The sequence below is a fragment of the Sus scrofa genome, chromosome 7, assembly GCF_000003025.6.
Source record: "Sus scrofa isolate TJ Tabasco breed Duroc chromosome 7, Sscrofa11.1, whole genome shotgun sequence".
Classification (NCBI taxonomy): Eukaryota; Metazoa; Chordata; class Mammalia; order Artiodactyla; family Suidae; genus Sus; species Sus scrofa.
Window position 1 is genome coordinate 31,265,337 of NC_010449.5, and position 23,465 is coordinate 31,288,801.

Here is a 23,465-nt window from a genome sequence, read left to right on the forward strand (position 1 = left end):
CCTGGACCTCCGCTCCCCTTTGGCCCTATGCTCCCAGCTTTTGGCTGCCAAACAGAAGGTGAAATTTCATCAGTTGCTGCTCATTGCAGGGCCCCAGGGGTGGCTCTGGGTGAGCTTATTGGCTGTTTTCATCTCCAGATTTCACTTGGCCTGAAATTCTGCCTCCAGGCCTCATGTGGTGTCTGCCTGGCTTCTGGGGGTCATCAGGCTACCCTCTTTTTACCCTTAAGGATGAGCTTAATTCATTGTAGCTTATTTTTATTTTAAAAGGTTTATTAACATAAAAATAACAGATGAGAAAGTTCTGTGACTGAAAGAGACTGACTGGATGTAGCACCTCCAGCCGCTGCGCTGGGGTGAAGGCAGGATGATCAGTGTTTCTTAGGCGCATTCGCGATGTACGGGCATTGGTCCTCTCCCCTGCTGTCTCCTCTGGCACACGGGAGCACCCTGAATTGTTTTGACACCCAGCTTTTGCTTTTTTTCTTTTTCTTTTTTTTTTTTTACTTAAGTATATCTTGGGATCTTTCTTTTCCTATCATCACATGAGATCCACTGCATTCTTTTTTTTAAAGCTTTTTCTGTTGTTGTTGTTGTTCAGATGATGTATGTATAGTTTGACCAATAATTTTCCAGTAAACATTCATGTAACTAGACATTAAAATACCTTAGATTTGTCAAGTGAACTCTGGCTCATAAAACATCTTTACAGCTGTTTTCTGGTGCCTTTCTCCTAGCTCTGTGGGGAAGATAGCCCAGAAGGATTTCTTTGCGGGTTAGGATACTCTGAACAGTGAGGAGGTGAGAGGGGTTGGCGCTCGCTTAATGAAGAGTGAAACAGGGTCTGGAGTTCGTTTGTGGCTCAGCAGGTTTAGGATCTGGCATTGTCACTGCAGCAGCTGGGGTTACTGCTGTGGCTCTGGTTCAGTCCCTGGCCTGGGAATTTCCACATGCCGTGGGTACAGCAAAAAAAAAAGAGTAAAATGAAATTTTAGAAAAAAACGAGTAGAACAGGGTTTCTCCTTTGAGAGACTCGGGTTGCGTGGGGAATAGGATTGCGAGGTACACGCATCTCAGTCTCCCTAGAAAGGGCATATGAAGCAGCATCTCTGGGGTGACTGTGGTGGGCGGCAGAGGCCCTGGGGACAGCTTCCTGAGAGAGGATCAAACGTGAACCAAGTCTTTTCAAGAGAGGGGGTGTAGGAGGAGACCACTGAAAAAAGGAGGGCATTTCCGGCAGGACAGCAGCAGAGGCAGAGGCCCAGAGACACAAACATGGCAGAGGTTCAGAGCCCCTGGACACTCTTCCTTCCACCACCAGCCTGGTCTGATCAATCAGACAGTCAGCAGACAGTTAAACGCCTGCTCTGTGCCCACCACTTTGGGGTCCAGAGGGCAGCAGGTCCCTGCCTTTCATGGGCTCTCACACTCTAGCCAGGAGATGCTGGGCGCACAATGGGCATGACTAACTGATGGTGACATAGGTGAGAATAGTGGTTACTGCATGTTCCTGTGCAGCACAGTGGGTCAAGGAGCCAGTGTTGCCACAGCTATGGCACAGGTCGCACCTGCAACTAGGGTGCAATCCATGGCCCAGGAACTTCCACGTACTGTAGGTGCAGCTTTAAAAAAAAAAAAAAGGAATAATGGTTACTTCTTACTTGGGGGCATTATTAACTGGGAAGGGGCACGCAGGGCCTCTGGGTGTTGGAGATGTTCGCTCTCGTGAGCCGGCGATGGTCTTGTGGAGGATGTGTCAGGCTTCATGGAGCTGCAGACTTGGGGCATGTTCTCCCCCTCTTAGAAAGCAAGCCAGAAAATAAATACATGTGCATCCCAGATTAAATAAATAAGCAAAACGCAGTAGCAGGAAAAGTATGAAAAAGGCTCTGCTTGGAGAAATCCAGAGACTAGGAGCACCATGCAGGAGGCTTAGCTGAGGAAGTGACAGAAGCTGAGGCTTGAAGAACAAGGAGGTGTTAAGGGGGTGAGATGACCCAGGAGGAAGGAACAGCCTGTGCCCAAGCCCAGAGGCAGGGCAAGCATGGTGTGCTAGAGAGGTTGGGATGCACAAGTGTAGAGTTTGGAGGGGATAAGAGAGAGATCTCAGTGGGGACCTCTCACTGTGTTGTTTTAGAAGCCCCCCAGTGAGCCTCTGTCTCTCTCAGCTCTGATTCTGCCCTCCCCATGCCCCTGACGTAAGGCTGACCTCAGTAACTAGGGCTGACCGTGTCCAGGCACTTTCTGTCCCTCAGGGGACTGGACGCCCCCACGAAAGGGACAGCTTGCCAAGCCCAGATGTGCTCTGCATTCAGCCACCCTGCCCGGCTCACCCTGGCCCTCCCTCAAGTGCCCTTCCCAGCCTTCTGGTTCAGCTGAACCAGGGCCATGACACCTGCTTCACAGTCCATCCTGCTCCTCCTGGTTGGAAAGATCTCTTCCTCCAAAGTCTCCCCGCCTTGCATGGCCTCCATCATGCAGCTGTTGGTACCCTCGCCCTCTTCAAGGGCAGCCTCAGCCTCGCTCCTTGGGGCATTTCCCCTGGAGGACTATTGTCCTTAGTCTCTAAATCTGTCCCATAAACAATTTTTCACTTGACTGGGGCCCTGGCTGGAGGCGGGTGGGAGGGCTCCACGGGCGTAATAGCATAGGCTGCCTGGGAAGGGGTCAAGACTACTGCTTCCCAGTTCCCAGAAGTTGCTACCTTTCAGGATTCAGGAACAAGGAATAGAATTTCTTGGGCAGTCACCAAATCCTAAATTACTATCTTGCATAAGACTTTATTTATGAGTTTTTAAATAAGAGTGATGGACCATAATCAACTGAATTATTTTTCTGAGATAAACATTTCAGAGATTTTAGTGTAAAAGAAAATAAAAATATATACTAGGAAATGCATGGTTTATTATTAGTAGGAATAATATATCGTGACAAGATTATGTATTTTTATTAACATGTAAAAATGATCTCTGATATATTTGATAATAGAAAATGTCAAAGGAAGAAAAGATTAACACAAAATTAACACCAAATAAAAATTATTTTGTTATTTAAGGCTAGTACCACAAATATTGAATACTTAAAATTATTCTTAAAATGAAATTTTTTTTCCTAACTGAAATTTTCTCTTTTTTTAAATTACTCAATGAATTTATTGCACTTATATTTTAGTTGTACGATGATCATCACAATCCAATATTATAGGATTTCCATCCCACACCCCCAGCACATCCCCCCACCCCCAAACTGGCTCCTTTGGAAACCATAAGTTTTCCAAAGTCTGTGAGTATCTGTTCTGCAAAGAAGTTCATTGTGTTCTTTTTTCAGATTGCACATGTCATTGATAGCATTTGATGTTGGTATCTCATTGACTGACTTCACTTAGCATGACAATTTCTAGGTCCATCCATGTTGCTAAAAATGCCAGTATTTCATTCCTTTTAATGGCTGAGTAATATTCCATTGTGTGTATGTACCATATCTCCTTGATCCATTCCTCTGTCAATGGACATTTAGGTTGTTTCCATGTCTTGGCTATTGTATGGAGTGCTGCAATGAACACTGGAGTACACATATCCTTTTGAGTCATGGTTTTCTCTGGATAGATGCCCAGGAGTGGGATTACTGGGTCAAATGCTAGTTCTATTTTTAGTTTTCTGAGGAATCTCCATACTGTTTTCCACAGTGGTTGCACCAATTTACAATCCCCCCAGCAGTGTGATAGGGTTCCTTTTTCTCCACACCCTCTCTAGCACTTATTATTTGTAGACGTTTTGATGATGGCCATTCTGGCTGGTGTAAGGTGGTACCTCATCGTGGTTTTGACTGGCACTTCTGTAATAATGAGTGATGTTGAACATTTTTTCATGTGTTTTTTGGCCATCTGTATGTCATCTTTGGAAAATTGTCTGTTTAGATCTTCTGCCCATTTTTGGATGGGGTTGTTTGTTTTTTTGGTATGAGCAGTAGGAGGTGTTTATAAATTTTGGAGATGAATCCCTTGTCAGTCGATTCATTTGCAAAGATTTTCTCCCATTCTGTGGGTTGTCTTTTCATTTTGTTTAGGGTTTCCTTTGCTGTGCAGAAACTTTTAAGTTTAATTAACTCCCATGTTGTTTCTTTTTGTTTTTACTGTCATGACTGTAAGAGGTGGATCTGAGAAGATGTTGCTGTGGTTTATGTCAGAGAGTGTTTGGCCTATGTTTTCCTCTAAGAGTTTGATAGTGTCTGATCTTATATCTAGGTCTTTAATCCATTTTGAGTTGATTTTTGTGTATGGTGTTAGGAAGTGTTCTAATTTCATTCTTTTCCATGTGGCTGTCCAGTTTTCCCAGCACCACTTACTGAACAAGCTGTCTTTTCTCCATTGTATATTCTTGCCTCCTTTGTCATAGATTAGTTGGCTATAGGTGTGTGGGTTTAATTCTGGGCTTTCTATCCTGTTCCACTGATCTATAGTTCTGTCTTTGTGCCAGTACCATACAGTTTTGATGACTGTTGCTTTGTAGTATAGTCAGATGTCAGGGAGCCTGATTCCTCCAGCTCCCTTTTTCTTTTTCAGGATGTCTTTGGCTATTCTGGGTCTTCTGTGCTTCCAAACCAACTTTAAAATATTTTGTTCAAGTTCTGTGAAAAATGTCCTTGGTAATTTGATAGGGATTGCATTGAATCTGTAGATTGCCTTGGGTGGTATAGTCATTTTGATAATATTGACTCTTCCAGTCCAAGAGCATGGTATGTCTTTCCACCTATTTGTGTCATCTTTGATTTCTTTCATCAGTGTCTTATAGTTTTCAGAGTACAGGTCTTTTGTCTCTTTAGGTAGGTTTATTCTACCTAGGTATTTTATTCTTTTGGATGTGATGGTAAACAGGATTGCTTCCCTAATTTCTCTTTCTGATCTTTCATTGTTAGTATATAGAAATGCCATCGATTTCTGTGTATTAATTTTGTATCCTGTGACTTTGCCGAATTCATTGATGAGCTCTAACAATTTTGTCTTTTTAGGGCATCCATGGCATGTGGAGGTTCCCAGGATAGGGGTCTAATCAGAGCTGTAGCCTCTGGCCTACACCACAGCCACAGCAATGCCAGATCCTTAACCCATTGAACAAGGCCAGGGATCAAACCCACAACCTCATGGTTCCTAGTCGGATCTGTTTCCTCTGTACCACTATGGGAACTCCTACTGTGTTTTAAGGCAGAGAACTTTGCCTGGAACTTTTCACTGTCTTTTGAAGTAACTGGCAGCCATTTCGGAAAAGAGATTCTCCCTCTTTCAGTTGTACCTGCTCTTGAGAAATATCTTGGTGTAGTCAAAAAAGCCCTGGGAGCCAGGGAGCCAGGATTTGGGACCTAGCTCTGCAGCCATCCCTCCCCCTGACTACAGACGGGTTATCTCTCTGGGCTGAGTGATTATACAAATAAGGAAATAGTCGCTCAGGGAGATGAAGCAATTTGCCCAAGGCCACGCTGCTAGTGAATGGCAGAGCTAAGATTCAAACCCAGTTCTGGTGGGGCCAAAGCCCTGCCCTTGCCCTCACGCCAGCCGGCCTCCTCTGAGGTGACTGGTCACTGTTAGGGTGGCACCAGGCGCTAGTGCTCGGAAGCAAGAGAACGCCAGTGCTTGTAGGATCTGGGGTGCAGATTGTTCCCTAGGGAGGCAGGCACTTCAGGCAAGCCAGTGAGCTGGCTGCTGGGTGCTCCTTGGCCACTCTTGGAATAAATGGCTTTCCTGTGGGTGTCACAGAGGGGAGCTGCTGGTGCCCATCCAGCCCCTTCCACCCTGCCCAGACAGAGAAATGCAAGCTTCGTGGCCTTGGCCTTGGCCCATGTTAGGGTCAGTGCCCAGGATCACCCAGTGGGCCTGGGAATCCCAAGGGTGGTCCAGATGGATGGAGGAAGACGTTGCCCCAGCCTGCCTGGGCTCCTGGGGGAGGGGGACAGGAAGTACTGTGGGGGAAAGGTGTGCAGAGCCTTGCCAGGCAGGTCGCAGTGGGTGGGGAGACACTTATTCTGGTCGCCCCAGGATTTGGGTGGAGGTTCTGGAGGAGGCAGTCAGAGAGGAGGGCCTGGTGGCGGCTCCAGGATCCCCAGGACCACTCGACCCCAGCCTGTCATCTTCCTAGTTGGCGGCTGTGCCCCACACAAATGGCACTGAGCCCCGGTGAGTAGTGTCTGTCCTCCTACTTGCACGGTGTCCTCCCCAGAGCAGTTGTTTTGAGGAAAACAGTGGCTCCAGCTCAATCCGGATACGGTTTGTCAAGGCCATGTTTTCCTGTTGCCGCAGAGCTGAGAGTCCAGGAGAGCCGGCTTCCCGAGTTCCAGCTGCTTCTCCCTGCATTGTTCATCCCCACGGGCCTCCAGGGAAGAGCCTGGATTCAGGACCAGGGCCAAAGCGGCCTGGCAAAGAGCCGGGTAGGACCTGAGGGGAATTCTGGGAAGTTCTTCCCTGGGTTCCAGGCCTCCCCCCAGGGCAGAGGGGGCCCTGGAGGGAGGACCCCCACGTCCTGTGCTAGTAGCTCTGGGGAACTGCAGCAGTGCTTTACCTGATGCTTTTGAGGGGCCCCTCTGTCCTGCTGGAGGAGGCTGTGCTCCTCCCTGCGAGCCTGACATGACATGACAAGTGGAGCCTTCGTTCTCTGAACAAATTCCCCAGTGTCATTACTAAGTCACCCAATCCCAGTGTTTCTCCGTCTCGCCCACACACCCCTCCTTCTGGCTCCTGAGTCCTTAGGGAGGGGTTCCAGGATTTTGACCCGATTTCTCACTGAGAGCCCTTGCAGGCTGTCATGCAGGTGTAAATGCCAGAAGCTGCTGTCAGAACAATATGAGAATTGGAAGGTGAGGGCATGGGCCCATCTGATTTTCAAGGTGCTTTGATGTTTAAAAAGTCCCTTCTCGGCCCCCTGAAGTTTGAATACTCTTGTTTTTTTGTCCTGTCACTCCCTCACCTCTGGTTCTCCCTTTCCTCTTTGGCAGACTTAATGTTTTCCAAATATTTGTTAGCGAGGCCCTTATCTGAGACCTTAGAAAGCAGCCAAACAAGTGCACACTTGAAAAGGGAGGGAGTTCCCGTCATGGCTCAGCGGTAACGAACCTAACTAGTACCCATGAAGACAGGTTCGGTCCCTGGCCTCACTCAGTGGGTTAAGGATCCAACGTTGCTGTGAGCTGTGGTGTAGGTCGCAGACACGGCTCGGATCCCATGTTGCTGTGGCTGTGGCCAGCAGCTGCAGCTCCCTGCTCTCAGTCCTGGCCCCTAGTTCCTGAGCTGGTTTCACTCAAGTGAGACCCAGGGCTTGTGTTGGGCAGACAAGATGTTTTTGAAGGGGTCTCCTGGCTCTTCTCAGCTTCGTCACCAGAGACATTCATGCTTATTTTCAAAACAATTACAACTACGACCTAGTAAAAGCTTTTCCTCTCCCCATCATCCCCCTCCTCCTCCTTCCTCCCCCTCCTTTCACCCTTCCCCTTCCCTCTTGCCCCCTCCCCTCCTCCCCTCCTCCCCCCCTCCTCCCCTCCTTCCCATCCCTGACTGGTTTCCCCTCACAGTTATCTGGGCTGTTGGGCAGGTGTGTGTCAGCTCTGGGCTGCAATCAGATAAAACGGATGTGAGGCAGAAGTGCAGTTGGACCACTCGCTGTTTCCTCCCAGCCATGTGTCCCTCCCGTGCTGCCGCGGCACCACATGTGCCGCCTGCAGGATTGGCAGGGAATTCCATGATAGGCACTGGCCGGAATGCTGCACCATGAGATGGGCTTCTTCAGCGTTTCCTGCTTTACCTTGCTACTCTCTGAAATAGTGTCTCATGTTTGTGTCATACTTTTTAAACCTGTTTTGTTTTATTTTGGGTATTAAAAACAACACATATTCATTATAGAAAACTTAGAAAAATTATATGAGCACTAAGAGAAGAAATAAAAATTACCCCTAAGGGATAGTCATCATTAACATTTTAGCATGTAAGTTTTATAATACAAATGTTTTTCATACATCATGTCTCATCTGGAGAACTCAGCAGGTTAAGGCACAGCAGGTTAAGGATCCTGCAGTGGATTGGGGGCACTGCTGTGGTGTGGGTTTGATCCCTGCCCCAGGAGCTTTCACACGCCACAGGCACAGCCAAAAAAAAAGTCTCATCTGAGCCTGGCTGCTTCTGTTAGGGCAAGCATGCAGATATTAGTTCCATCTTACAGATGGGGACACTGAGCCACACAGAGGTGAGCAGGTTGCCCAGAGGAACATACACAATAAAGACAGAGCCCTAGCGCTCTCTCTCCTGTATCCCACTTCGGGCCAGGCTCTGGATTTCCGAAGGGCCTGGACAGCTGCTCTGGTTTGTTGAATTGCCTCACGCAGAGGTTACTAGAGGCCGTGACCCTTTGACCCTCATTGACTTAGGAGAATAGTGAAAAGGCAGATGTGCTCCTGAGATCAAAAGTGTCAAGTGTCACCCTTCCAGCACTTAGCCCTTCCTAGGGGTTTCTGGACCTACACAGAGGGGGAGGGCGTGATAAACGGAGGAGGAGGGCCGGGAAAGCCGTCCAGTGACAGAGCTGTGATAAGAGTACCTGGAGGAGATGGCTTTGGGGAGGAGGAAGGTGCCGGCTGACACTTGGAGACCGGAGGTCAGACAGGACCAGGAGTTGCAGTTAGTCGGGCGGGCAGAGGGTCCGCTCCCCAGCAAAGGGAGACTATTTCGCATTGCAGGGCTTCAGGAAGGGAAGCGAGAAGCAGGACTGTCGGGTGAGTGAAGGCTCCCAGCCTTTTCTGGTCCCTACCACCCTGCTCCACTCTCCCGGGCCTGGGGTCCTGCTTTTCCCCTCCCTAGAACACCTACCCCTCAGTCTGGGTAAACAAAACTCATCTGCCAACGCCTGGATTTTATTTTCTTCTCTGGACCCTTAAGTGTTTTCTCTGATGAGCATAGTTTACTTTTAAGATCATTTCTGGATGACCCAGCTCTCCTCGGCCTGGACCCTTCCCTGAGGCCTCCAGCAAGAGGCCACTTCCTCCTCTTGAGGACTCAGCCCGCTCCTCCCTTCCTCTCTTTGTGTGGTGGTCGCAGGTACAAGTCTCACCTTCCTCCGGACTGGAATGTGAACGCCCTAAAGATCCCCAGCTCCGTGCTGACAGGAGCGTGCTGACAGGAGTGCATGTATATGAAGGCACTTTGGGAACTTTAAAGGGCTGGCCGATGTCCGCGTCTTGGTTGTTTAAAAAGGAAAGTGTGTGGGCGGTGGGGTCCAGTCCACAGCCTGTGACCACAGACACCGAAGCAGCGCCACTGACGCGCAGGCTGGTGTGCTGGTGGGGAGAGCCGGGGGTCAGAAGTTCGGGGGCCTGGATGCAATTGTCAGGCCCAGGAACGTGATGGCTGTTACGTGAGTTGGCCTCCCGCCAAGCAGTGCCAAGTGCCGCATCTGCTCCCCAGACATGTATGTGTGTCACAGCCGGGGATCACCAGACCAGAACAGCTCTGGGAGGTGGAGCCAAGGCAGGTCAGAGCAGAAAGGGGCCTTGGAGAGGCCTGATCCCAGCCTGACGTCTCGCTCAATGAGGGCACGGGGGCGGCGGGAGAGCCCTCGCCTCTGTGGAAGGGCCTCATCCCTCAGCCCAGCCTGGATCTTCCTGTCCCAAGTGACCTGGGCTCAGCTGATGTCACTTCCAGTTCGTCCTCCACAGTGGTCATAGGGGCTCTAAATGCTGCTCTGACCCTGCCCGTGCTCTTGTTGACCCCACTCAGCTCTGCTGCCCTCAGATACCCACCCCCATCCGCAACCTGCCCTTCAGGGCCCCAGGAGCTCTCCAGCCACTCGGCCTTCCTGCCACTCCTCAGAGGGTCTGTGCGTCTTGCCGCCTCCCTGGGGCCTTTTCACATCTCTGTTCCCCAATCACACTGTCACCTCCCCAGTCTGCCTCTCCGTCAAAGGCCAGCCTCCGGAACCCCTCCTGACCACCCACATGGGGCCACCGTGCGCGGTGTTTGTCCCTCAGGGCCTGGGCATCACTCATGGCAGGGTTGTGTTGGGCACATACATGTGGGTACTCAGCAAGTGGTGGTTAACCAAGCGGGTAAAGGCAGCCAGCAGCATCAGCAGGCAGGCACCTGAGGTCCTGGGGTGAGAAGGTTCTGGAAAGGTCCCCCACTGGGGCCCTCTGCCCCCGGCACAGCCGTCCTTAGCTCAGAAGCCTCTCCCGGCGCCCAGTGGGCAGGGTCTGGGTTTCTTCTGGGTGGGCCCGTCTTACCGCAGTGTATCTTTCAGCATATCATTCAGGTTTTTTTGTTCAAGACTTTTTCTAACAGGAGTTGCTGTTGTGTCGCAGCGGAAACAAATCTGACTAGGAACCAAGAGGTTGCCAGTTCAGTCCCTGGCCTCGCTCAGTGGGTTAAGGATCCAGCGTTGCCATGAGCTGTGGTGTAGGTCACAGACTCGGCTTGGATCCCGCGTTGCTGTAGCTCTGGCATAGGCAGTGGCTACAGCTTGATTTGACCCCTAGCCTGGGAACCTCCATATGTCGAGGGTGTGGCCCAAACAACAAAAACAAAAAACACATACACAAAAACCACTTTCTAACATATCTCCCTCTCTTACCCCATCATGAAAGTGTCCCATACTCATCGTAGAGTTTTGTTTTGTTTTTTGTTTTTGTCTTTTGTCCTTTTAGGGCTGAACCCTCGGCATATGGAGGTTCCCAGGCTAGGGGTCTAATCAGAGCTGTTGCTGCCGGCCCACACCACAGCCACAGCAATGCCAGATCCAAGCCACGCCTGCGACCTACACCACAGCTCACGCCAATGCTGGATCCTTAACCCACTGAGCGAGGCCAGGGATTGAACCCGCATCCTCATGGATACAGGTTTGATCTCTGGCCTCGCTCAGTGAGTTAAGGATCCGGCATTGCTGTGGCTGTGGTGTAGGCCCACAGCTGTAGCTCCAATTTGACCCCTAGCCTGGGAACTTGCATATGCTCAGGTGCGGTCCTAAAAAGAAAAAAAAAAGGAAGTAAGAATCAGCTCCAACTCCGCCCCTCAGAAGAGCGCACCACCGATGATTTGGGCCCTGTCTCTCGGGCTGGTGTCTGTGTGCCGTGCACCGTTTTGACGTCCTGCTGTCTGCGAAGGCTTCAGATGTGGGCATCGCCTCTATCAGAGACAGCGCTGTAACCCAGCCTCCCCATCAGTCATTAACCCGGCTCTGACCAGTGCCCTGGCCTTCCAGACCAGCAGCTCCACGGTGCTCTGCTCCTCATTCGCCAGTCCCAGTCACTCCACTCACTCCCCTCAGGGTACATGAGAGGCCTGTGCAGCCTTGGAATGGGTTTCGCCTCAGCAGGTCACCTGAGGCCAAGCCTGAGGAGTGGCCTGGGAGCTGGTTCTGTTCAGAGAGTGCAGGCACCAGAGAAAGTGAGCCCCCCCGCCAGTTCTGGAGTTCTTCCAATTCCACCCAGAGTCAGCCCCTCAGCCTGGTGGAGTGGAGCGAAGCAAAAATACAAGAAGAAGCCACCCTTAGGGCTGCCGAGGACGCCCAGGGGTCAGAGTGAGGAGGAGGGAGCGGTCTCTGCTGGGATCAGGGCTGAGGGGCAGAGCGCGGGACAGCCTGACGCATGGGGGAGGGGGGAGATGCAGCAGCTGGGTCGCCAAAGGGTGGGGGTGGGAGGGCCGGAGTGGAGAAGGGTTCGGGCCCCTCTCTCCCAAAGGAGCATGTGCCCAGGGTGGGGCGCCGTCGGATCTCCTCTCACAGTTGATTGTGAGGCAGGGAATTGGGAAATTCTGGGTTTATTGGGTACCTGGAATTCCAGTAGGCCAGCACACATTCAGACCTGGCCTGTCACTTGCCGTGTCATCCCCGGAGACAAGCCAGCGCTATTGAGTATTCTCCGCGTGGTGGATTCATCCTCATGCCAGCCGCTCAGGTTGGGTGGTAGCATCCCGGCTTTAGAGCTTACGTCTCCCTTGGGTCACAGAGAGGGGGTTGCAAAGCCAGGGTTTGAACCCAGGCCTGACACAGAAGCCTGTGGCATAAACTTCGGTGGGGCACTTGTTTCAAGGGCAGCAATAACCGACACAGTGGCAAATGTTACAACTGGATACTGTGACTGAGGTGAATGCTTTTAGTTCATTTATTCAGTCTGCAAGCATATATTGAGCACCCATTAAATGCCAGGCACTGTGCCAGATGCCAGGGACCTGCCTCAGCAAGATGGATAGAGGACATTGCTGGGAAACTGGTAACGTGGTGAGAACAGAGCAGCTGACAGACGTTGCAGTTTTGCGCGGTAATCACAGCTCTGGAGGGCCTGGATCAGGGCTGTAGTAGGAAGGAGCAGACGGGGGCTCGCCAAGGAGAGCTTCCTGAGGGAGGAGGTATAGGCAGGTCTCCAAGGACAGTAGGCCTTAGCTAGTGGCAGGCATTCCAGGCTGAGGCCAGCTCAAGGCATTGATGCTGTATAATGGAGCAAGTAGGATGAGGCTGGTAGAGGGAGCCAGGGACCAGGGCCTGTGGCTGCCTTTGGCATTTGGCAGGTTGTATCCAGAAGGGCTTTAACCGGGGTGTTGCCGACAGAAGCAGTTCTTGGCAGCTGGACAAAGGATTCAGGAGTGATGGCTCCAGACAGAGGCTAAGAGCAGCTTCCTGATCTAGCAGGGAAGGGACACACCAGCTTCTGATTCGGTCTTACCCAGCACCGAACTCAAGGCACACAGCACAGCAATTGAGACTTGAGCCAACCTGGACTCAAATCCTACCCCTGTGTTACTATGTGACCTTGAGCCAGTTACTGTGTGACCTTGAGTCAGTTATTTTCCCTCTCTGCGCCACAGTTTCCCCATCAGTTAAATGGAGATAATAGTAGTACCTGACTTTAGGGCTGTTGTGAGGATGAGATGTGTCAGTATATATGCAGCTTGGTGAACAGTAAGCCCTTGGAGGCTTGGAAGCTGGCACCATTGTGATGGAGGCGGTGAGCCCAAGGCTTGGAGCTGTAACACAGCTTGGACCCTGGTGCAGGGAGAGGCCTAACAGAACACACCTTGGCTGATGGCCCCACTCAGAGCGTACAGTCTGCAGCTGCGCTCGGGGAAGCCCGCTACACGTATCCTTTTCTTTTGAGGCTTGAACATCTTCCAGCACTCTTTTTTTTTTTTTTTTTTTTTTTTGTCTTTTTGCCATTTCTTGGGCCGCTCCCGCGGCATATGGAGGTTCCCAGGCTAGGGGTCCAATCGGAGCCGTAGCTGCCAGCCTACGCCAGAGCCACAGCAACGCGGGATCCGAGCCACGTCTGCGACCCACACCACAGCTCACGGCAACGCCGGATCGTTAACCCACTGAGCAAGGGCAGGGATCGAACCCGCAACCTCATGGTTCCCAGTCGGATTCGTTAACCACTGTGCCACGACGGGAACTCTTTTTTTTTTTTTTTATGATTGATTTACAGTGTTCTGTCAATTTCTGTTGTACAGCAAAGCGACTCACTCGTACATACGTGTACCTTCTTTTTCTCATATTGTCCTCCATCCTGTTCCATCACAAGTGATTAGATATAGTTTCCTGTGCTATACAGCAGGATCCCATTGCCCATCTGCTCCAAATGCAAGGGTTTTCATCTACTGACCCCTCCAGTGCTTTAAAGCTCACAAAGCACCTTCATGGGAAGGCTTCAGGCCCCAGACCAGGTGTCTCTAGAGCTCAGGGTCCCTGGGTTGAGCTCCTGACCACCTCCCGCCATGCAGTCCACTGCCCGATGGGAAATGGTTGGCGTCGTGCCCTGCCCCCGACTCTAGCGCCTGGAAGCGGCAAGAGGGGGTATCGGAACACGGCCGCGTGCATGGCAGGCCTGTGTGTGTGGGCATACATACCACACGTGTGTGCATGCCGGAATCAGAGCAGTCCAAATCCCAAACTCTAGCCAATGCCCAGAATCACATCTGATTTCATGAGGCAGCCCAGAATCTGAGAACAGTTCCTTTGGTCATGGTGAAAGAACATTCCACCAGCAGGCATGTGGGAGGGGAGCTGCGGCACAGGAGTGTCAGGTGTATCAGGTGGCCCAGCGCACACAGACCCCGTCATGTCAGAACCCTGTGGTCTCCCGCCCCCGAAGCCTCTTGCGTGTTCTCTGGGACGCCCGGTGGGCCTGGCGGGCCTGAGCTGTGTGTCCCTCTCCTCACCTGCCCAGGGGGCTCAGGAGGACTGGCAGAGCCTGCCATGCGGGAGACCAGTCAGCTCCTACCCCTCCCTCTGTCGCGTCTCCCAGAGTCACTCAGGACTAGAGGGCCTGCAGGAAAGGGTGAGGAAATATTTTGTCAGGTACCTCATATATAAAAGGCGGAGTTGTTCTTCCTCTTCTGTCACACAGATGTCCCCCACAACTTAGAATCTAGGCACTTTCCAAACTGCCTTTAGGAATTGTCATTGTGTCAGTCCAAACAAGAGAAGAGGAAGGTCTGATGGAAAGGAACGAAATGGGAATGAATTTTTTAAAAGATGTACTGTCAGCTGGAAGTTGCTTCGCTTGGCACACTGGTTCTCAGGCTTGGCTATGTATTATAGTCACCAGGGGCATTAAAAATAAAAATCCCCGGAGTTCCCGTTGTGGTTCAGTGGTTAACGAATCCAACTAGGAACCATGAGGTTGCGGGTTCGATCCCTGGCCTCGCTCAGTGGGTTAAGGATCCGGCATTGCCGTGAGCTGTGGTGTAGGTTGCAGACGCGGCTCGGATCCCTCGTTGCTGTGGCTCTGGCATAGGCCGGTGGCTACAGCTCTGATTAGACCCCTCTCCTGGGAACTTCCATATGCCACAGGAGCGGCCCTAGAAATGGCAAAAAGACAAATAAATAAATTAATTAAATTAAATAAAAATTAAAATCCCGGAGTTCCTGCTGTGGCACAGTAGGTTAAGAATCCCACTGCAGGAGTTCCCGTCGTGGCGCAGTGGTTAACGAATCCGACTAGGAACCATGAGGTTGCGGGTTCGGTCCCTGCCCTTGCTCAGTGAGTTAACAATCCGGCGTTGCCGTGAGCTGTGGTGTAGGTTGCAGACGCGGCTCGGATCCCGCGTTGCTGTGGCTCTGGTGTAGGCCAATGGCTACAGCTCCGATTGGACCCCTAGCCTGGGAACCTCCATATGCCGCGGGAGCGGCCCAAGAAATAGCAACAACAACAACAACAAAAAAGACAAAAAAAAAAAGAATCCCACTGCAGCGTCTTCCATCATTGCAGAGGTACAGGTTCAATCCCCAGCCCAGGGCATCCAGCATTGCTGCAGCTGTGGCTCAGATTCAATCCCTGACCTGGGAACTTCCATATGCTGTGGATGTGGCCATAAAAATAAATAAATAAATATCCTGATGGCCAAGATGCTCCCCAGTCAATCAAATGAGACTCTGGGGATGAGCCAGACATCTATATTTTTTATTTTTTCTATATTTTTTAAAACTCCTGGAGTTCTTGTTGTGGTTCAGTGGGTTAAGAACTCAACTAGTATCCATGAGGATTCAGGTTTGATCCCTGGCCCTGCTCAGTGAGTTCAGGATCCAACATGCTGCCACAAGCTGAGACATAGGTCACAGATCCCGAGTTGCTGTTGCTGTGGCTGAGGCGTAGGTCGCAGCTATGGCTCCAGGTTGGAACTGCCACCTCCTGGATGATGTAGACTTGGGTTCGCCACCCACTGACCCCCCAGGGAAGATTCCAGGACAGAGTGCCGCCCCCTTGCCTGATGCTCTGCCGTTGAGGGTCCAGCTGCAGATCTGCTGGCTGCTGTGAGCCTGGCCTAGCAGCACTTGTGCGCTTCCTCCACACACAGACACAGGAAGGGGGGACCCTCTCTCTCCGTGGCCAGGGGCTTAGGAGAGCAGTGGCTCTTGGCCTGAGTGCTGGTGGTTATAGCACAGGCCTTGGGAGGTGTGATGCATATCAGCGTCTCCAGCGGGAAGGTCCCAGAGAGCTGGGCAAAGCCCTTCAAATCATTCTCCTGTGGCTCCTCCTGTGGCTCTTGGAGGCTCAGAGAACAGGACACAGGGCAAGGTGACACCGAGCTCTGACCCCCCGCCTTGCGAACAGAGACGGCTCCATACCCCCCAAACCAAGTGCCAAGTGGGCAAAGGGCAGAGGGGCGGGGACGGATGCAAGGCATGGAGACCGTGGGACGGCACTGCAGGCACAGAAAAGGCCTCCTGCCACGCTGTCCCCCAGATGGTAGCCCTGGACCGTGTCCCCTCCCGTCACCCTCTCATCCTCTACACCGCCTGTCTCCCCCTTGTCCAGGTTGACAGGAACTGCCCTGTAGAGGTCCATCTGCACTCAGACCCAGATGATGCCAGAGCTATGACCGGGCCTGCAGGCGTGGCGCCGAGGGGAAGTCAGCCATGGAGCAGCCGCCGGAGGAAGCCCCTGAGGTCCGGGAAGAGGAGAAGAAAAAGGAAGTGGCAGAGGCCGAAGGAGGCCCAGAGCTCAATGGGGGACCAGAGCACTCGCTTCCCTCCAGCAGCTGTACAGGTGCGAGGGGCACCACGGGCAGGGGTGGGGGGCGGAGGCGGGAGCCTGGCCCGGGTCGCAGCATCATTGTGGGTCAGAGTGGCAAGGTGGTGAAGGACTGGGCCAGACAGCCCGGGGTCACTCTATCGCTCATCAGCTGCAGGGTCTTGAGCAAGGTGCCCCCCTCCTTCCTGTAAAACAGCCGGGGGATCGGGGATATGCAGTGCACTTGTGTGAGATGCACGTTGTCGTCGTCATTATTGTTCTACTGCCGCTGCCACAAGGGATCCAGGACAAATCTGCATCAGCGACCTGCCAGAAAGATCGGCTGTCCCTGTGATCATTGTGGTCAATCGGATCACACAACTCACACACAACTCAGGCGATGGGTCCTCCTCTCACACATCATCAGGCTGCACTGTGATTAGGCATGAATGCGAATCGGTTAGTGGGAAGGACTGATTAATTACACTTTGGGGTAGACAGTTTCCAGCTTCTCTTCTCTTACTTGTTGGCTCCCCTTTATCTGCTGACAGCAGCAGCACGTACTTCTTTGGCACCTTGTCCTGTTCTGTCGTCGTCTTCATCTTTGTCATCATGTTACATCCACCTTCAAGGGCACCCAGATGCCACGTCTCAGCCCCTGACTTCCCCTGCTGCCTGCCTCCCCTCCCCAGCTTCTCCCTGCTCCCTCCACCCGAGTGCCCTTCAGCTGATCCCTGCCCCTTCCTTGGAGGGCACCAGGGCCACTAGAGGCTGTACTGCCAGGAGGGGCATCCTGATCGTGCTTCTGGTCAGCTGAAGGAGATGCTGACCACAGGCGGTCATCCAGGGCAGAGAAGCAGGCCCCGTCTGTGTGGGGGAAGGAGACGGACAGCCCGAATCCTTGAACCGCGCCGCTTTGAACCTGCAAAGCCAAGTCCTGGGATTTTGCAGAGGTTCTTCCTCTTCGGGGCCCCTGGTGGGGTAGGCTTGGTGTAATTTCAGGGCCCAAGAGCAAGTGTCCCCCACCCTCTAGAGTAACGACCTCCCTGTCACTTGACTGGTGGCTGGGATGGCCTTTCTGACCCCGCCTTTCTTGGGAGGGAGGAGTGGCTGACCGGCAGCCATCGCCCAGTGTTAACAGCACATGCTGTCCTGAACTGGAGGCGGGCGAGGAGGCTTAGGACGCAGAGGGAAGACACTGGCGGCTGAGAATGGGAAGAAGTGTCACCAAGGACCCATGGGACAGGGAAAGGGAGAGAGGGCCGCGGTGTTATGGCCTCAGTACCTGCCCTGGCCCCCACTGTCCCCACATCTGGGCCTGGACACGCAGAAGTTACCTGCAGTGTGACGTCCTGTCCTGCAGCCCCCCGCACACCCGCTTTGGGGACCGGATCCCACGTGCTGTGCTGTTCACATGCAGACCAGACCATGGTGCCTGGTGCACGGGTAGAGTGAGGCAGGTATGGTCCAGGCTCCTGGGGCGCGTTATTGGTGGGTTTAGCGGGGGCAGGAGATGGCTGAGGCCTCGCAGTGCTGTGCATGATGCGGTGTTGACCAGGTTCCGCTTAGCAGCAGATCCATGAATTGACAGCAGAGAGACTGGAAACAGAGAGAGGGCTGTTTACCACACTCCCTGTGAAAGTCGTACTATAGAACAGGTCCCATAAATCCTGCAAGCCAAGCCACCCAGCAGAAAAATAGAAGCAGGCAGTTCACGGTAGGACACATAAAAATGTCCAGAAAACATGAAACATTTTTCCATCTGCTCAACAGTCAAGGAGGGAAGCTTTAGATGAGGTGTCGCCAGCCTATCGGATTGGCGGAGAGGACCGTGTTGGCCGGAGGAAGAGGCTATGGCCCTCCACCCCCCCGAAGGGGAAGGGCAGCTTGGCCAGGGCGGCCACGACTTGAGTGTGCAGTTCCTCATTTAGGAAGGCATCCAGTGTAAATACTCACTCAGCGTGCACAGCAGTTTCCACACTCATTTACGGCAGCACTGCTCACGATAGCAGAGAATTGGAAAGTACCCATCTGTGGGGATTTGGTCCTGTGAACTGTGGCAGAGTGGTCATTAAAAAGGACAAGGTAGAGGAGTTCCTGTTGTGGTACAGTGGAGACGAGTCCGACTAGTATCCATGGGGACACGGGTTCAATCCCTGGCCTCACTCAGTGGGTTAAGGATCCGGCGTTGCCGTGAGCCGTGGTGTAGGTCACAGATGCACCGTGGATCCCAAGTGGCTGTGGCTGTGGTGTAGGCAGGCAGCTGTAGCTCCTATTTGATCCCTAGCCTTGGAACCTCCATATGCCCCGAATGTGGCCCTAGAAAGACAAAAAAAAAGGACAAGGTAAGTGTGCATGTACGCACAGAGAAATAAGTTCCTGACAGCTTTTTAAAAATCTGTAGCTATCGTGGGGAGTACCTACCTGCGCAGGACTGGGGCTGCTCAGAGGGACAGGATCACGGGGGCAGCACCAGTCAGGCGCTGTGTGCGGCCCTCATGCGCTTTTCTCAACAAGCCTGCACTCTTCACATAATTTTAAAAGAAGATGCATTGCTTGAGGTAAATTAGTTACTGTTATTTTCTTTAAAAAAAAAAAAAAAAAGTTGCAGGGGCCCTGGAGACAGAGCTTCTTGTGTTGGGGATCACGCCCAAGGGCAAGAACCCGAGATATGCCCACCTCTAGGGCCAGCCAGGTGAGGACGTTTCACATACCATAGGTGTTTGGCACCTGCTGGTTCCCTGCCCCTTCCCTGGAGTCTGTGACTTCAGCCCCTAGAGTCCCCTCAGTGATGCAGGAGGATGGGGCCCAGTCTCAAACCCCAAAACAGCAGGATGGCTATATGGTCTGCTGCCCTTCTGACCCTCCAGAGGTTCTGTATGGACTCCGTGTGTCTCTGTAGCAAGCTCAGCACCTGCCAAGCACCCCCCCCCGCGCCCCCCCCCCCCCCGCCAGGGACAGGCCTCCCTGGACATGCTCAGCCACCCGGAAACTCCCACACCGGGGTCCCCTGCTAGAGCCAGTGCTCACAGCCCACCCCTGCTTCAGACAGACATCCCAGTCCCACCCAGGAAAGAGGTCAGGGTCTTAGCACAGGGCTGAGGTAGATTAAAGGGTCTTCCTCCTGGCCCTGGTGGCACCTCTCACTCAGCACATGCTTGGTGGGTGTCCGGGCAGGGACTGGCCACTCAGTGCGGGGCAAGGCTGAGCACCTGCTCCAAGGAGCTCGCAGTCCAGGCCAGCAGGACAAGAGAGATAAGGAGGCTGCTTGGTGACCCGGCCCACAGCCCAGGGAATTGGCCCTGACTTCGGAAGCTGCTGGCCGTGGGGCTCTGCCAGCAAAGTCAATAGATGGGGCTGTTCCCCTGCCACCCTCGCAGCTATGACAGCAGCATGCCTCCAGAGATAGAGACAGATGGGCGGGGACTCTCGACCACACGTCAGGGACTTACGTGAAGAAGGTCAATAGTGTCTGTTTGCTGAACTTGTGATCGAAGGTGATGCAGCTGAGACTTCATTCCTGGGGCGACAGGGCTCGTGTTTATGCTGAGTCCAAACATGCAAATTAACGGCCTGATGTTATCCTCGGCAGTGACGTGTGTCTCGTCCTTTATCGTAATCACAAACTATTGATCAGTGGTAATGAACACTCGGGAAGCGGTTAAGAGCTCAGCCCCAAGGGCTGGGTGGTTCTGGGTTATAATTCTCATCTGCCCCTGTGTTAGTCAGGGTTCTCTAGGGAAACAGAACTGATGGGGTGTGTGTTTGTGTGTGTGTGTGTGTGTGTGTGTAGAGAGACATTTATTTTAAGGAACCGCCTTATGTCTCTGTGAGGGCTGGCAACTCAGAAGCCTGCGGGCAGGCCAGTGGGCTGGAGACGGGACCCTTGGGGGAGTAGCTGAGTTCGTCTGGAGCAGAGCTTTGGCTTCCTTGCGGAGGCCTTGGTCTTCCTCCCTCAAGATCCTCAGCTGATTGGCTGGGGCTTCCTCACATTGTGGAGAGTAATGACTTCAGTGTTCATCACAGCTGAAAAATGCCTTCAGGGTAGCGTGTAGACAGCTGTATGACCAAAGACTGGGCACCATAGGTGCCACGGGAGCCACCGTCAGCATGTTACTAACCTTCCGAGCCTGTTTCCTCACCTGTAAAACAGGCGTGAGAAGGATTGAAGGATTGTTTGTGGGCCATGTGAGGCTAACAGTGGAAAGCACGCAGTGGAGGGCCTGGCCGTGCACTAAGGAAGAAAAGTGATATTGGTTCAAACACATAGCCTTTGCAGGGAAATCGGATTTAGGCTCAAATCCAGGTCCCACCATGTGTTAAACCCCAGCCTCAGTTCCTCATCTTGAAATGGTGGGCAGTTATGGAGTTCCCTTGTGGTGCAGCAGGTTAGGGATCTGGCATTGTCACTGCAGTGCCTTGGGTCACTGTTGTGGTCTGGGTTCGATTCCTGGCCCAGAAATTTCCATGTGCCGTGGGCATGGCCAAAACAAAACAAAACAAAAAAAAGGTGGCAGTTACTGGCTTCCAAGGCTATTTGCAATGATATTAACAAGCATAAAGATACTAAGATGGGAGTTCCCTGGTGGCCTAGTGGTTAAGGATATGAATTGTCATTGTTGTGGCTCAGATCGCTGCTATGGCGTGGGTTCGATCCCTGAACCCGGAACTTCCACATGCCATGGGCGTGGCCAGAAGAATAGAGGCCTGATAAACGCTGGCTCATTCCCCTGCCCTCCCAGTACCGTCAGTGCAAGCCCTCAGGTGGTGTTCGGGAGGTCAGCCAGGCTGCGTGTGGCCAGGGTCTAAGTTCAGGGGCGGGATCGGGCCCAGATGACGTCCATTAAGTGAGCGGGGCATCTCCAGAGAGCAGAGGCGGTTTGGGCTGGGTGAGAGGAGCTGCGCAGGCTGACAGCCCTCAAAGGCAAGCCCAGCTCTCTTCCACCAGCATGCCTGAGGGTCACCAAGGCAGAGATTCCCAATGTGGCAGGGAGGGGCCTCTTGGAAGCCTGGACTCCCTCTGGGAGGTCATGGGGAGGTCGACCTTCAGAAGAACTTTCTGGGGAATTCCCATCATGGTGCAGTGGAGACGGATCCGACTAGGAACCATGAGGTTGTAGGTTCGATCCCTGGCCTCGCTCAGTGGGTTAAGAATCTGGCATTGCCGTGAGCTGTGGTGTGAGTTTCAGACACGGCTCGGATCCCTTGCTGCTGTGGCTCTGGTGTAGGCTGGAGGCTATAGCTCTGATTAGACCCCTAGCCTGGGAATCTCCGTATGCCCCAGGTGTAGCCCTAAAAAAAAGACAAAAGGAAAAAAAAAAAAGAAGAAGAAGAACATTCTGTCATCATTACTTCAGGTAGGATATGATTGTGATTGGAGAATAAGCCCTTAAGCCAGGGGGTCAACCAGGAAGAAACAGAACCTTTATTTTTGGAAAATTCACCCCCAAGTGATGGGGGTACCACAGTAAACACAAATCCCCACACCACCCCCACCCCGGAGGCTGCACGCACACTGCCCACCCATCCCCTCATCTCCCTGCCTCTTCCTGCCTCAAGTGTCAGTTACTTGTGTTCTTCTCCTGTTCCCCTCAGATAGGCAGGAGTTCCCATTGTGGCTTAGCAGTTAACGAACCCAACTAGGAACCATGAGGTTGCAGGTTTGATCCCTAGCCTTGATCCATGGGTTAAGGATCCGATGTTACCATGAGCTGCAGTCACACATGCAGCTCTGATCCCTCATTGCTGTGGCTGTGGTGTAGGCCGGCAGCTGTAGCTCCGATTGGACCCCTAGACTGGGAACTTCCACATGCCACAGATGTGGCCCTAAAAAAACAAAAAAGGGTGTGTCCTTGTCCCATTACTCTGAGCTGCCAGACCTTCCTGACTGCTGTCAGGTTTGCCAGCCTGTACCTGTTTTCCAATCACCCCCCTCCCCCGGTGCCCCTAACAGCCCTGGGCCTGTTTCCCCCAGTCCACTTTGCAGCCCCCTGACCAGGGCCCCTCTGGGGCACCCCTCTTGGTCTCTCCTTACAATCCAGAGCTCTGACCACCTCGGTAGTCCATGGGGCTTGGGTACCTTGGCTTCTCCCAGGCTTCCCGGTGGTCCTGACACCCCTGAGCAGGGGCCAGTGCAGCCCAGGTCTTGTTTGGGGCTCTCCAGGCCTCATGAGCAAAGGACCCCACCCCAGGCTTGGGTTTCTGTGAAGCTGCGGGAAGGGGAACAAACAGCCAGAAGAAGAGGCATGATCGCTGCCTTTGTGGGACACAGCTTGGGAACTGCAGAACCACAGCTCCCGTGTCACATTCTCACCCCTCTTCCTGCTGCTTCTGAGGACCTGGAAGCCAGCCTGGGAGTCACCTAAAGCCCTGACCTTTGAGCCAGGGAGGGGAGCAGTCACCTTGCCTGACAGCCTCACACCCAGTGATGGCTCCCTCGCAATCCCGCCCTGCACCGCCTGCCCCCGGCCAGCCCTGCCCCTCGCCGCCTTGTGTTCTGCTTTCCCCCCACCTCTTTCCTTCTTGGGCCAGTTGAGGGCAGGGTCTGACTGCTGCCCTGCATGCAGCAGGTGCCCATCAGGTGTCCACTGAATGAAAGAGGGGGGCAGGGCCAACAGCAACCTGGTGACCAGACATATGCCAGGCCTCAGGGCCCCGAGGGTGACAAGGAAGGGCCACCAGGAAGTGACTGGTCACTATGGACATGGCTCGATGGAGGATTGAGATCCAGAGGAAATGTGCATAGAGTCTAGCAGAGGAGGCAGACGTGCAAACCACAAAAACAACACTGCTTTCAAGAAGTGCCAGAAGGCGAACATGCACACAGACTGCACACATCAGGGAGGAGGTGCCGGAAACCCTCCCTACCCCCTACCTAGCACCTGCTCAGCTCTCTGCAGAGGTTTTGATGTGTTAGGTCGCTCTCCCAGCGTCTGGTAGCGGGAGCTCTGTCGCTCCTGTGACACCGCTTCCAGGAGCGGCGGGCCCTCCACCACTTG

The 23,465-nt window shown here is 52.9% G+C and overlaps 1 protein-coding gene across 4 annotated transcripts in view; it reads left to right on the top strand.

The window, feature by feature from the left end:
* The window catches only part of PPARD (peroxisome proliferator activated receptor delta), a 72,689-nt gene that overhangs the window by 42,804 nt on the left and 6,420 nt on the right, over positions 1-23,465 (top strand). For all 4 annotated transcript variants that reach the window (XM_005665910.3, NM_214152.2, NM_001130241.2 and 1 more), the window contains 1 exon segment: positions 16,273-16,503. In XM_005665910.3, the coding sequence (XP_005665967.1) occupies positions 16,374-16,503 (130 nt within the window). In that variant the 5' untranslated portion in view covers positions 16,273-16,373.